The sequence below is a fragment of the Nannospalax galili genome, unplaced genomic scaffold (assembly GCF_000622305.1).
Source record: "Nannospalax galili isolate Female #2095 unplaced genomic scaffold, S.galili_v1.0 scaffold580, whole genome shotgun sequence".
Lineage (NCBI taxonomy): Eukaryota > Metazoa > Chordata > Mammalia > Rodentia > Spalacidae > Nannospalax > Nannospalax galili.
The window spans coordinates 1,054,632-1,067,645 of NW_008345762.1; the positions used below are offsets into that span (position 1 = coordinate 1,054,632).

At 39.0% G+C, this 13,014-nt stretch overlaps 1 protein-coding gene across 1 annotated transcript in view; it reads left to right on the forward strand.

The window, feature by feature from the left end:
- The first annotated feature begins 253 nt into the window (after positions 1-253).
- Ms4a3 (membrane spanning 4-domains A3) overlaps positions 254-13,014 on the forward strand; it is a 50,991-nt gene continuing 38,230 nt past the window's right edge. The window contains exons 1-2 of the mRNA XM_008842033.2: positions 254-293; positions 2,785-2,962. Coding sequence (XP_008840255.1) covers positions 254-293; positions 2,785-2,962 — 218 coding nt within the window. The remainder of the gene's footprint in view (positions 294-2,784; positions 2,963-13,014) is intronic.

The following is a 13,014-nucleotide window of genomic DNA, read 5'->3' on the forward strand; positions in this document are numbered from 1 at the left end:
ACTCAATAACAAGAATCTGTGTTGACATTTGACCTAGAACTGGTGCATAAACAATATAACTATTTAAAGTTGGGATTATCAATGGAGAGAAAATAGAGCTTCTGGTAGGTATGGTATCTCTCCCATAAATGACAGCTAGCTTTCCTCCTAAAGCTTTATGTTTTAAGGTAAATGTATCCATTGTTGAGTTACTTAGTTCACAGCTCCTTGGACTGAATACAAAGAAGAAATTGACAATTATTCCTATTTGGATATGGAGCGTCAAGATTATATCATCATTCTGAGGCTAGGAGGTAAAGGATCGTGGACATGTTTCATTCCCACTCCAAATCTCAATTCTAGGTCCATCAGTACTGTTTTTGCCATCAGTGTCTGTCAAATTCCTCATAAGCAATGTGTACTATTTGTATTTCTAGCAAAGAAATTTATTCTCCAAACTATATGTTTCATGCTATACTTATTTTCTGCCCCCTTTTAGCCATCCAATTGCCAAGTCATTAAGCTTCAGGTTTCTATCCCAAATGAGGCCCCCTTTCTAATGTTTTAACAAGGAAATCTACAGATCTTGGATACTACCATGTGCCCTGAGATTAAAGAAAAAAATAGCTGATGTCATAGCCCTGTGATTGGGAAAGTCATTTAAATAAAATCCATGTTGAAGACCAGATGCATGCCATTTAGCTAGAGATAAACATCTAAAGATATTGATTTGGGGGCTGGAGAAATGTCTCAGTGGTTAGGAGCACCTGCTGGTCTTGCCCATGTTTGGTTCCTAGCACCCAAGTCAGGCAGCTCACAGCCATCTGTAACTCCAGTTTCAGGGGGTGTGATGCCTTCTTCTGGCCTCCTCAGGCACCTGTACTCACATGGCATTCACTCACCCAGACATACATACACATAAAAATAGATCTTTAATGGTGCTAATTTTAGAGATTGCAATATACGCTTCATATTTAGTTGTAAAAATGTTATTGGGTTATAAGAACAACTTATTCAGGTTAATATAAGATCGAACTCTGTGTGCACCAGCATTTTACATAGTATTAAAATTCTTGTCCAGGTTGATTTAGTTCATTTATACTGGGGTGGATGGATGATGGATGGGTAGAACAGTCACTTCCACAAAGACTATTATATACTTTTATTTTAGTGAACATTGCTGAGCACTTAAGTTTCAGGAAGTGTTTAAGATATTCATATACCCTTTCTCATTTAATCACCACAAAACTCTAAAAGGAAGGTAATTGTTGCTATATCTATTTTTAAATGGGAATGAAATGGCTGAAAAGAAATTGAATTTAAATCATAGAAGAATTTAACTTTTGATATGGGTTTTCATAACAACATAAAATACAGACCTGCTGTATAGCTTTCCTGCTTATGACTACTGCACACTTCAGATATGGAATGTACATTGTGCTATAAAATGCATGCTGATTTCAGAAAACCAGAAAGAAAAATGAATGTAAAATTTCAATTTTTGTTTTATTATCTGTTAATAATTGCATTGAGGGTGCTTTGAGGTAAAAGAACCATGTTTAAAGAATCACATCTGCCTGTTTATGTTTTGAATTTGGATACTAGAAAACTGAAAGCTGTGTATGTGCCTTGCTTTGTATTTCTGTTATATATTCTTTTTCTTTTCTTTTTTTCTTTTTTCATGTGTGTGGTGTGCATGTGTGTATGCATGTGTGTGGCACATGTCTGTGAAGATGTGAGTGCACATGTGTAAGCATGCATACTTATTCATTGAGGCAAAGACTCTTTTTTTTTGTCTTTTTGAAACAGGGTCTCCCTGTAGCCCTAGCTGGCCTGGATTCGCTATGGAGACCAGGCTGGCCTTGAAATCACAGAGATCCGCCTGCCTCTACCTCGAGTGCTGGGATTAAAGGCATGTGCCACCATTCCTGACATTTTCTTTTATTTCTACTTTTTTATGTGCACGATATACTGTTTGCATGTATGTAAATGTATCCGTGTTGTGCATCCTTTCGAGGTCAGAAGATGGCATCAGATCCCCTCAAACTGGAGTTATACAGTTTAAAGGCCTACTGCGTCCAATTTGTATTTCCCAAATACTCTTGGATATAGCTCCATTGCCTGGGAGCCTGGTCAACCTACCTGACATCACATCCTTAAAACTGACTCTCTAACAATTGCCAATGGTTCCTCGACTGGGACATCTTGCCCACCTCCCCTATTCATGCTGGGTTTTTGTCTGACTTGGGTTTGAACAGGTCTTGTCCATGCTGTTACCAGGACTGTGGGATCATATGTGAGAATGCCCTGTTGTGTCCAGAAAACATAGTTTCCTTGTATTTATCCACTACCTTTAGCTCTTACAATCTTTCTGCTCCCTCTTCTGCAGTGATCCCTGAGTCTTGAGAGGAGTGTGTGATATAGGTGTCCCTTTAGGGCTGAGCACTCTGAACTCTTATTCTCACATTGACTAGTTGTGGGTCTCTGTGTATATAGCCACCTGCTGTAAGAAGCTTCTCTGGAGGCTGGAGAGCTGGCTCAGTGGTTAAGAGCATAGGCTGTTCTTGCAGAAGACTGGGTTTGAATCCTAGCACCCACATGTCAGCTAACTGTAACTGCAGTTCCAGGGGATCCATCATCTTCTGTTCTCCATGGGGACTGATCAACACAGGTGCACTTACACACATACACATAAAATAAAAATAATGAATAAAAATTAAAAAAAAGAAGTTTCTCTGGTGAGAATTGAGAGATGCACTACTCTGCAAAAATGTGCTAACACATTATTGTTTGAATTTTTTTTAGCAGTGACATCTATGTGTTCGGATGATTGGTTAATAGTGAGAATAAGAAAACCTTTTGATAATGACACAGAAGTCCGAGCTGATGAAATTCACCTGGGAAACAACTGTTCTGTAACCAAGATGTTGACCTTCAACTTTGATTTTCTTATCCTGTCGTCTCCTGTGGGATCAATAAATTTGTAAGTGCTACAATGATTTCCCCTTACTCTGTGTATTTCATGGTTACACAATATCAAATTTCCCTCCCTCCCCCTGAAGGTTGAATTCAGCACCTTGTTGTACTAGGCAAGTGCCGTTCCTCTGATGTATATCCCAATCCAAGGCTTGTTCTTTTTCTTTTTTAAAATTTTGTCTGTTTATTTGGTGTATGTGTGTGGATGTGCTTATACCACAGCACATATGTAAAGGTCAGAGGATAACTTGGAGTTGGTTCTCTCCTTCCACCATGTGGGATCTGGGGATTGTACTCAGGCTTGGTGGCAAGTGCCTTTACTTGCTGAGCCATCTCAGCAGCCTCAGGTTTCTTCTTCATTGACAATTTCAAGCACAGTTTTAACTCATATGCTCATTTCTCACAGAGGGTCTGGGTACTTATTCGTGCAATGGTAACATTTTAGATAACTTTTTAAAGTCCAAAGTTTTGGCCTATGACTTCTCAATATTTTTACCCCACATGCTGTCTAATTTGTGTATTTTATGGCATTGTAAATCGATATGTACAAATGGGGATCTACTTTGGAAAGAGAAAATAGATCTTAAAAGTGCCAAAAGTTGTCTCTCCTTTCCTGTCTGGCTCGGGAGGTAGAGGCAACAGCTAAGATATACTTTTGTTTCTGCTAAATTAGATTTTTCTAGAACTGACAGATACCAGTCAAATGATTAAATCACCAAAGATAATTTAATGCTTATTTCAGGTGTTCCAAGGAAATGATGTTTTCATATTATCTGAGATCAATTACAGACTAACACCAGATCTCACTCATAAATTCCAGGTGGTTTGCTTTGTGAAGAGGTGTGTACAGACAACTACTTCATCCTCATGTGTTCTAACTTTATCCGTTCATGGGAGGATGCTCTAGGGGCCAGTATAGCAGTTAAAATGCCTTGGCAGATGCCTCTGGCACAACTGTGATTTGTCAAAATGTCTATGATTATTTTAAGGAAAAATTCCAGTGTACATATAAAGCGTTGGAAGACATTTTAGTAAACTCCTATAGATCGTCTGGAGTCTACCATTTAAAAAAATTAAAAATTACATTTATTTGTGTGTATGTGTGTGGATGTGCACACACCACAGCACACATGTGGAGGTCAGAGGACCGCTTATGGGAGTCAGTCCTCTCCTATTACGTGGGTCCCAGAAATTAAACTCAAGATTGTCACTCTTGGTGACAAACACCTCTCTACCTGCTGAGCCATCTTGTTGGCCCCATTTTTAAAGTGCTGTTTGTACAGATCCCCACTATTTCCAATTGTAAGTGTGAGTACATTTCTCTGTATTACATGCATATCATAAATTAGCAGCCAGTGTTTATCTGCAGAAATTCTACCTACAAATATATAAAGATGTAGCTAAATTTCACTTTTGGGAAGTGCATGAGGCTTCAGGCCCCCTCCTCCCACCATCCTTACAACAAATTGAGATAATATTTCCCCAAACTACAGTTTGGGGAACCAAAGAATTTATTGGGCTTACTAACAGAGTAGGGGGGTGGGGACTACTTACAAAAAGGTGTGGGTATGTGTGGGCTTTCTTCTACATTTTGGCCAGAACTTCTGTGACCTCCCAGTGGGTGCCTAAGATGGTGAGGGCCAACCCCTCTCTCCAGCTTCCCCTGTCCTTATCTTTAGTCCCGCCCTCATAAACCACTCAGGCCAGCTGGTTGGATGGAAAGCATGACTGACTTTCTCTGCCCCTCCCCTCCTATGGAGCGTCCATAGTCAAATTAGTTTGTGATGATTGAAGCAAGTGGGTGAATCCCAGCTGGAGGAGAAGGCATCTGTCCATTGCTTGCCCATCTAGCTTGCCAGGCGGAGGACAAGTCTATACAACCAAAGATTATACAAGTATATCCATTTATCAACTAAGTTCTGTGTTCTATATTTTCATTTAAGTTCTGTTGTAGATCTCCTTGATTTTTGCATCAGTATCATCCTGTCTTGAAGATTCTTGGCTTGCAACTTAGTAATGTCATGGTTATTCGGGATATTTTCTAACAGATTCCCACTATAACTGCTTATTTCCTGGTGGTTAGAAAAGGTCAGAAAGGAAGAGTCCTGCATCCTTCAAATATTAATACTTATTTCCAAACCTGTGCTCTCCAACACAGTAACCTGGAGTGCTGTGTATGGAATTTACATTTACACCAAACATAACTGAACATTTAGGTCTTCAGTTATACCAGCTATTATTTTCAAGTGCTCAGTGACAGTATGTGGCTATATACAGTGCTGATTTAAGTACATGGAACATTCTGTTGGACAGTGCTGATTATGAAAATATGATTTTAAGTGGATGGTAACTAATGATTCATAAACAACCAGCTTTCTCTGATGTGCTCCTGAACTTTATTTTTTAAAATTTGTTTTTATTGAATTATTGTATATTTTATACAGAATATCTTTATACCCCCACCCCTACCAGCTTCATTTTAAAAAATACATTTATGTTTATGAGCGTATTGCCCTACATGCATGTAAATGCACCCATGTCATGCAATGCCTATGGAGGTTAGAAAAAGGCATCAGATTCCCCTGGAATTGGAGCTACAGACAGTTGTTAGCTGCCATGTGGGTGCTGGGAATTAACCCATGTCCTCTGCAAGAGCAGCCCTGAACCATCTGTCCAATTCCATGCTTATGAACTTTAAATAATACTTCCCTACATCCTCTATTTAAAAGTTTTAATTTTGTTTTTAATTATGTGTGTCTGTGTGTGCACATGAGTTCTGGTGTCTGTAAAGGCCAGAAGAGTGCATTAGAATCCCCTGGAGTTATAGGCAGTTGTAAGCCACCTGATGTGGGTGCTGGGAACTGAATTCAGGTCCTCTGCAGAAGTACTTGCTCTTAACCATGGAGCCAGCTCTCCAGCCCCAAGTCCTTTACAATAATTGCTTTAAGTTGTATGAGAAGTAGAAGATGGTTTGAAGGATGAGTGGATGAGAAGGCCACCACCATTTCTGATGTTCTAAGTACCTGACAGCTTTCTTCAGCCACCTCATATGATCTTTATTCTGTAAAGCAGGCACTGTAATCTCTACTCTTTCTTGATGAAAGCACTGGATTTTATAGATGCTGTTTGATCTTACAAATGGACAACTTAATTTGTATTAAAACCAAGATCAGATTCCCTTTCACAGGTGCCAGATTCTATGAGAGCTTCTAAAAAACCACTGACGATGTCTTTAGGGTTCTCTAGAAATGAGGCATGAGACTGAAGACCTAGAGGAATCAAATCCTCAATTCTGGATTTAGTGATGCTTTGGCTTCCTGAAGAACATATTCTCTTGGTCATGAAAATAAATCAAACTGGTATGACTTCTGCATACTTCTTCGAACAGAAGAGGAAATGAACTTTTGATTACTCTGAACTGTTTGTTCTTTCAGCTTCTGATTCCTTTTCCACCCCATGGCTGCAAGAGTTGCTGCATATTTTTAAGAACCTCACATGATCTCTCACTTGAATGATCCAGGGTTAGTTCTTCTTTGTAAGCTTTTCAGTTACAGAGCAGGCAAAGACAATGTTGTGTGTGTTAGTTCTTCTTTGTAAGCTTTTCAGTTACAGAGCAGGCAAAGACAATGGTGTGTGTGTGTGTGTGTGTGTGTGTGTGTGTGTGTAGAGGTTTGAAACAGTAGTTACCCTTTTGGCTCAGGGAGAAGTCGTATTTCAGTGATGAAATGAAGGCAAAAATCCCATAAATGTGGTGATAGAAGTTTCAAACTATTCTAAATTTTTGCTTCTGATTTTTGAGGTCTTGTTACCTTTTTGCAATCAGCATGTTTATCTTTTAAACAGTTTTTAGGTAGTTTAAGCTTTCTCACATCTGGTTTAAAAGCACAGTTGCTGCATTTAATTGTGCTTACTAGAGTTTTTGGAAGATCTTTCTCTGGTCATCTGACTTGTGACGCTCTAGTGGAGGAGTGGAACATTTGAATTTCACGTGTGATTGCTTTCTTTCTTCCCTTTCCTCCAGTTCCAGTGATATTGGGGCCTGAAGTTTTGAATAGATTCCTATAAGTCTTAAAGTCTTAAAATCTTCCTGCTTTTCCTGGGTGGGCCGGAGTAGGATAATTTGTTGACATGGAAAGGAAAAGTGATTCTTAACTGAGATGGTGAAAAAGCCTCTCTTTGCCAACTCACACTAGTTATAGATGCCTTCTCCACGGCGAGTATAAATGCTTCTTTCTTCACTCTGACTTTCAGAATGTATCTATGATGAACCAGAGGTTCAGTCCTTCAGTGTTTCACCTGGTACTGAGTTTCTTAAGCAGGGAAGCTATTTTGGCAAGGTAATTGAAATCCCAGTTACTTTATAAGTAGGTATCCACTAAAGTCTCAAAGTATTATTTCAAGAGTAAATGTGGACGCAAAGCCTATTGTACCTTGTAATCAACCTGCAGTCAGTTTTCTCCCAGATCTAGTAAGCCAGGAGCATGTTACGCTTTGTAAATTCACAAAAAGATACAGAAAGTCAAAGTGAGATTTTAGCATTTTTTATGTAAGAACCAAGAATCAAATTATCTTCTGGAAGCTGCCTACATGCTGTCTGTAGAAGGTGGTGAGCCGCTTTACTCGCCCTCGTGTTCAGGGAAAGAAGTGACAGCAGGGAAGGGACAAGGCAATTTCTGAAATAGGGTGTGATGGGTTGGGATGGTGGAGTCTGCTTCTTAGTGGGACATCTCCCCCTTCTAGACTCCCCTATCAGGCTGGGTTTGATGGTAGACTTGTTTTCCACATGTATAGAAGTTTGTTTATTTTAATGTTTATTATTTTTATTTTGTGTGTATGAGTGTATTGCCTGCATGTGTTTAAGTGCACCCATGTCGTGCAATACCCACAGAGGTCATAAGAGGGTGTTGGATCCCCTGGAACTGGAGTTACAGACTGTTGTCAGCTGCCATGTGGGTGCAAACCTGGGTTTGCACCTGTAAGAGTAGTCAGTGGTTAACTGCTGAGCCATCTCTCCAACCCCTAGAAGTTTTTAGCCTTATCTCGAGTATTTGTCACATTAACTAGTGTTTGAAAATTTTCTTTAATTCTAGAACTCAGGGTAAATTTGAATCAACATCATCTGGATCAGTATTATCTTCAAGATTTTCAAGATTCTATTATAAACTTTTTATTTATATGCATTGAGCTAATTTTCTTTTCTCTCCAATTACTTTTTTTCATTTTTAAAGTTATATGTAAAATAAACCCTATTGAAACATTTGCATTTTTCCCACAGTACAACTATAAATCCTGTGCATTTTTCGGTTCTTATTTCCTCTACTTTTAGGCTTAAGCTCTCATCTCTGGTGCCTTTTGGCACAAATGGGTATGGTGCAAGCATTTGGCACAGTGGCTCTCAAGTAACAGAACAACAGCCATCTGTTTCCTCACAAAGTAAAACCTGCAAACCTAGGTTTAGCAGTTCTAATATGGTAAGAATAGTTTTTCTATTTTTTTCTTTGTTCACAGCAATTTGCTAAGTGAAGTTTAGTGACGGGGCCATGTAAATTCCTATTTGGCTTTATTTATTTATTTATTTATTTATTTATTTATTTATGCCTGCATGTAGGTCGGTGCATCCATGTTGTGCAGTGCCTGCAGAGGACAGAAAAGGGTATTGAATCCTCTAGAACTGGAGTTACAGATGGTTGTTAGCCACCATGTGAGTGCTGGGATTTGAACCCAGGTCCTCTGCAAGAACAGCCAGTGCTCTCAACTGCTGAGCCACATCTCTCCATCCCCTAAATCCCTATTTGATTTTTGTGTGATCAACAGGCTCATACCTCAGAGTGGATGCTCTAGGCTTGGGGGAATGTCACAGACTGCCTGGTACTTCTGAAGTTTTCTTTTTGCTTGTGCATAAACATGAGCAGGTAACACGCTGGTCAGTTTTCTTAGATTTATCTCAGGTTTTAAATTGTTTTCAAGATATCCTGTGACAAAGAGAAACATAGACAGCCACACTAGGTCTCTTAATTTCTTAATATCTACAGAAAAGCATCCAAATATATACATACATGATGTGTGAATACTGAATAAGGGGAAATAGGTCAGCAAAGTTTGAAAATTTAGAGGAACTTGTTACATATAAGTACTTTCCCCAAGTAACACCTCCAGAAAAATATCTTAGTAAGAATTTTTCTGAGTTTATTTTAAAGTATGTCACAAAGTTTGTTAATAGATGCAATGGCTATGAAAGGAATAGTTCATAAACAAATGGGTTTTGTTCTGGGGATCTGACATTCCCTTAAAGATCAGGTATATGGTATAAATACTTGATGTTGAGGCAGTGGTTAAGAGCACTGCTTGCCTTTGCAGAGGTCCCAGGTTTGGTTCCCAGCACCCACATGGCAGCTAACAACCATCTGTAACTCCACTTCCAGGGGATCCAACACCCTCTTCCAACCTCCACAGGCATTGCATGACATAGGTACACTCAAATACATGTAGGAAATATACTCATACACATAGAATAAAAATAACAAATAAATACTTAATGTCTGAATCTCAGGAAAGAAGTGATCTAGCCCAAAATTTATATGGCAGTCACCTTAAATAATAAAATTAAATATTTATGTATTTTATTTATGTGGATAACGTTATAGATTGTTTTTAAGGATAGAGATTTGATTTTTTATACTGCTTCTAGTTGAATATCCTTGTTTTCTGAACAAAGCACTAGGAAAGAGTTGCATGCAAGTAAATGTTAACTGCTTTCCCCTCTTTTGCACGGAACCAGCTGCCAATAAATCCCTGGATCAATAGTGCCTGTGTTAAGACCTTCATTCCATGAGATACAGAAGCAAGCGGTACAACCAAATCTGTTGTTCTGTCTATCCTAAGACCAGTAGTGACATCTGTTACCTGTTTAAAAACCTGGAATTTTGGATAGTGTATATCTATAATGTATATTTAAACTTTTTATTAAGTCTAAGTGCAATTGCCATTGGAACTTTATATATGAAGCTGAATTCATAATAAAGTCATTGCTGTTTGAAGGAATGATTATATTTTGGCAGATTGTATGATGGCTCTTCATCCCATTAAACAGATTAACTAGCTTCAATTTCAGGCTGAAAGATGAGTTCATCTGTGAAGTTAAATCATGTAGTGTATCTTTGATGTGAAATTCTTTGCTTTTCAGTAAACAGTGTAAAGGTACTGCAATCAAACTATTTCCAATTGCCCCAAATCATACAAAAATGAGTAGTGCAAGGCCTGGAGAGATGGCTCAATGCTTAACAGCACTGGCTGCTCTTTCAGAGGACCTGGGTTCAGTTTCCAGGACCCACATGGCAGCTAACAATGGTCCATAACTCCAGTTCCAGGGGCTCCAATGCCCTCTTCTGATCTTCTTGGACATTGCATGACATGGGTGCACTTACATGCAGGCAAAATACTCATACACATAAAATAAAATAAATGAATTAAAAAAAATAGTGTAGCTCATGGAGTTAAATAAGTACACAGATTGCTAACTTCAGAATGTGGCCATGAGTGTCCCCAAAGATCCACAGCACAGTAGATGGGTACAAGAGCTGCCAGGAGGACGCCCTGTGTTCCACGCAGGTTTGGGGCACTGACAGTGGAATTCTTTCAATTTTTACTGCTTTGAATTAGATCAGTGAATTCAAATTAGTAAATATGGGTGCTTTAAAATTTTGAATGATACTCATACTTGTTAAATTCTTTATTTGCTGATTTTTTTATAAATGTCATTTGAAACTGTTACTGTCTTTATTTAAAAAAAGACAGACTTTCCCTGATTTGTGCTTTTTTTTTTTTTTTTTTTTTGAGACAAGGTCTCATTATGGAGCCCTGGCTGGTCTGGAACTTGCTATGCAGGCCACATTGGTCTAGAACTTGCACAGATACACCTGCCTCTGCCTCCTGAGTGCTGGGATTAAAGGCATGTGCTACTGTGCTTAGTTATAGTTTTGATGCAAATAATTCTCATTTAGTAATGATGCATCTTTGGTGCCCTTGTTTTTTTACCTTATTAAGTAGTATTTCAAGAGTGAAGAAATATTTTGTGTTGATGTGCCATAACCCTATATGTCCCCCCTCCACTACCCTGACATCTGTCCTAAAATGCAGGCTTGGTTATTCATTTTCTTGTACAACACATCGATTGGGCTGTTTATTAGAATGCTTAATCATGATACAAGTAACGGACTCTTTCTATAATCCTTTCCCCATTTCAAGCCTCTACCTTTACTCTTTCTTATACTGAAGTCACAAAGATATTCTCTACCTATTATAGTTTTGCCTTCTACATTTAAATATGTATATAGTTAATTTTATTTCTAGCTATAAATATACAAAACGTAAAATTAACCATCTTGACAAGTTTTTAAAAAATTTTATGTATATGGGTGTATTGCCTGCATATATATATATCTCTCTGACGTGTATTCTCTCTCAGCAGTTGTGGGATTCTGCAGTAGACCCCCCCCCTGGTAATATCTGTTCCATACAGTACCCTCTTTTGGGTTATTTAACTTTATCTCCATGTATCTTTTTCATTTTCCTGGATCCTGGTGCAAATAGAACACATGCCGCTTGTTTTTCTGTGTATGTGTGTGTGTGCAATGCCCATGGAGGTCAGAAGAGGGCTCTGGATTCTTTGGAACTGGAGTTATGGATGGTTGTTAGCCACCATATAAGTGCTGGGATTTGAACTGGGTCTTCTGGAAGAACAGCTAGTGCTCTTAACCACTGAACCATCTCTCCAGCTCCCATCTTGACAATTTTAAGTGTACAAGTAGTGTTAGGTTTCACAACACCATGAATGTATTTATCTCTAGACTGTCTGCATCTTGCAGAACTGAAAATCTATGTCCATTAAGCTACTTTGCAGTCATCCTGTAGCACTTAATGGTGTTTAGACTTTTTTGTTTTTTAAGTATTTGTGTTAAGCTTCTGTATATTTCATATAACAGTTCTTAATCAAATTTAGATCCATGCCCCCATCCGTGGCTCTCCAACCCCCCCCACCAGACCTCATGTATTCTGCCATACATGTTAAGCACTGTCTAGTCAAGCATTTGTATCCAGATGTCCTTTGGTGCAAATTCTTCCACTGGAATTTAGTCAGCCCATCTAGAGATTGTAAATAAGGCATATTCTCCCTCATTCAGTAGTCATCAATTTCCAGTAGTTCCCAGATTAGGAATGGCCCATCATCCATTTCTCTCACTGCACTCTGGGCCCTTATCTGATTGTGTTGGCATGGGTCCTGTGCTCAATGCCACCATTGCCACAAGTTCACATGAGCAGGTTTTCAGTGGCCTGAAAGCCTCTGCTTCCCTATGTTCATGGACTAGCCCTGGCTCTTACAATCTTTCTGCTCCCTCTTCTGCAATGGTCCCTGGGCTGTGGGTGAGAGGTTTGATATAGGAGTCCTATCCAAGGACACACACTCTGCAGACTTATCTTTAAAAGTTGGCCAGTTGTGGCCTCCTGTGTGCATCACACTCTGTTGTATAAGGATGCCTCACTGGTGAGGATTGAGGGATGCATTAGTTTTCTCTCTACCTCTTGTTCCACCATGTTCCATGAGCCTTAGATGCAGAGGTTCAACTGTAGGTGTGTCAACTAGGACTGGGCATCTCTCTGACGTGTATTCTCTCTCACCAGTTGTGGGATTCTGCAGTAGACCCCCCCCCTGGTAATATCTGTTCCATACAGTACCCTCTTTTGGGTTATTTAACTTTATCTCCATGTATCTTTTTCATTTTCCTGGCTCCTGGTGCAAATAGAACACATGCCGCTTGTTTTTCTGCCCTTGTGTTACTTCACTTAGTATAACAGTCTCTAGTTCCTCCTGTTTACCTGAAAATTTCATAATTTCCTTTTATGTGGTGCATTTACATAATGGAGTTCTACACTTTTTAAATATTTTTTAAACTTTATTGAGAATTTCATACATGCCTATAAGGTGTTCTGATCAAATCCATTCCCACTCCCTCCCCTCCAACACCTCCCATATCTCCCCATCACTTTTTTGATTTCATGTAT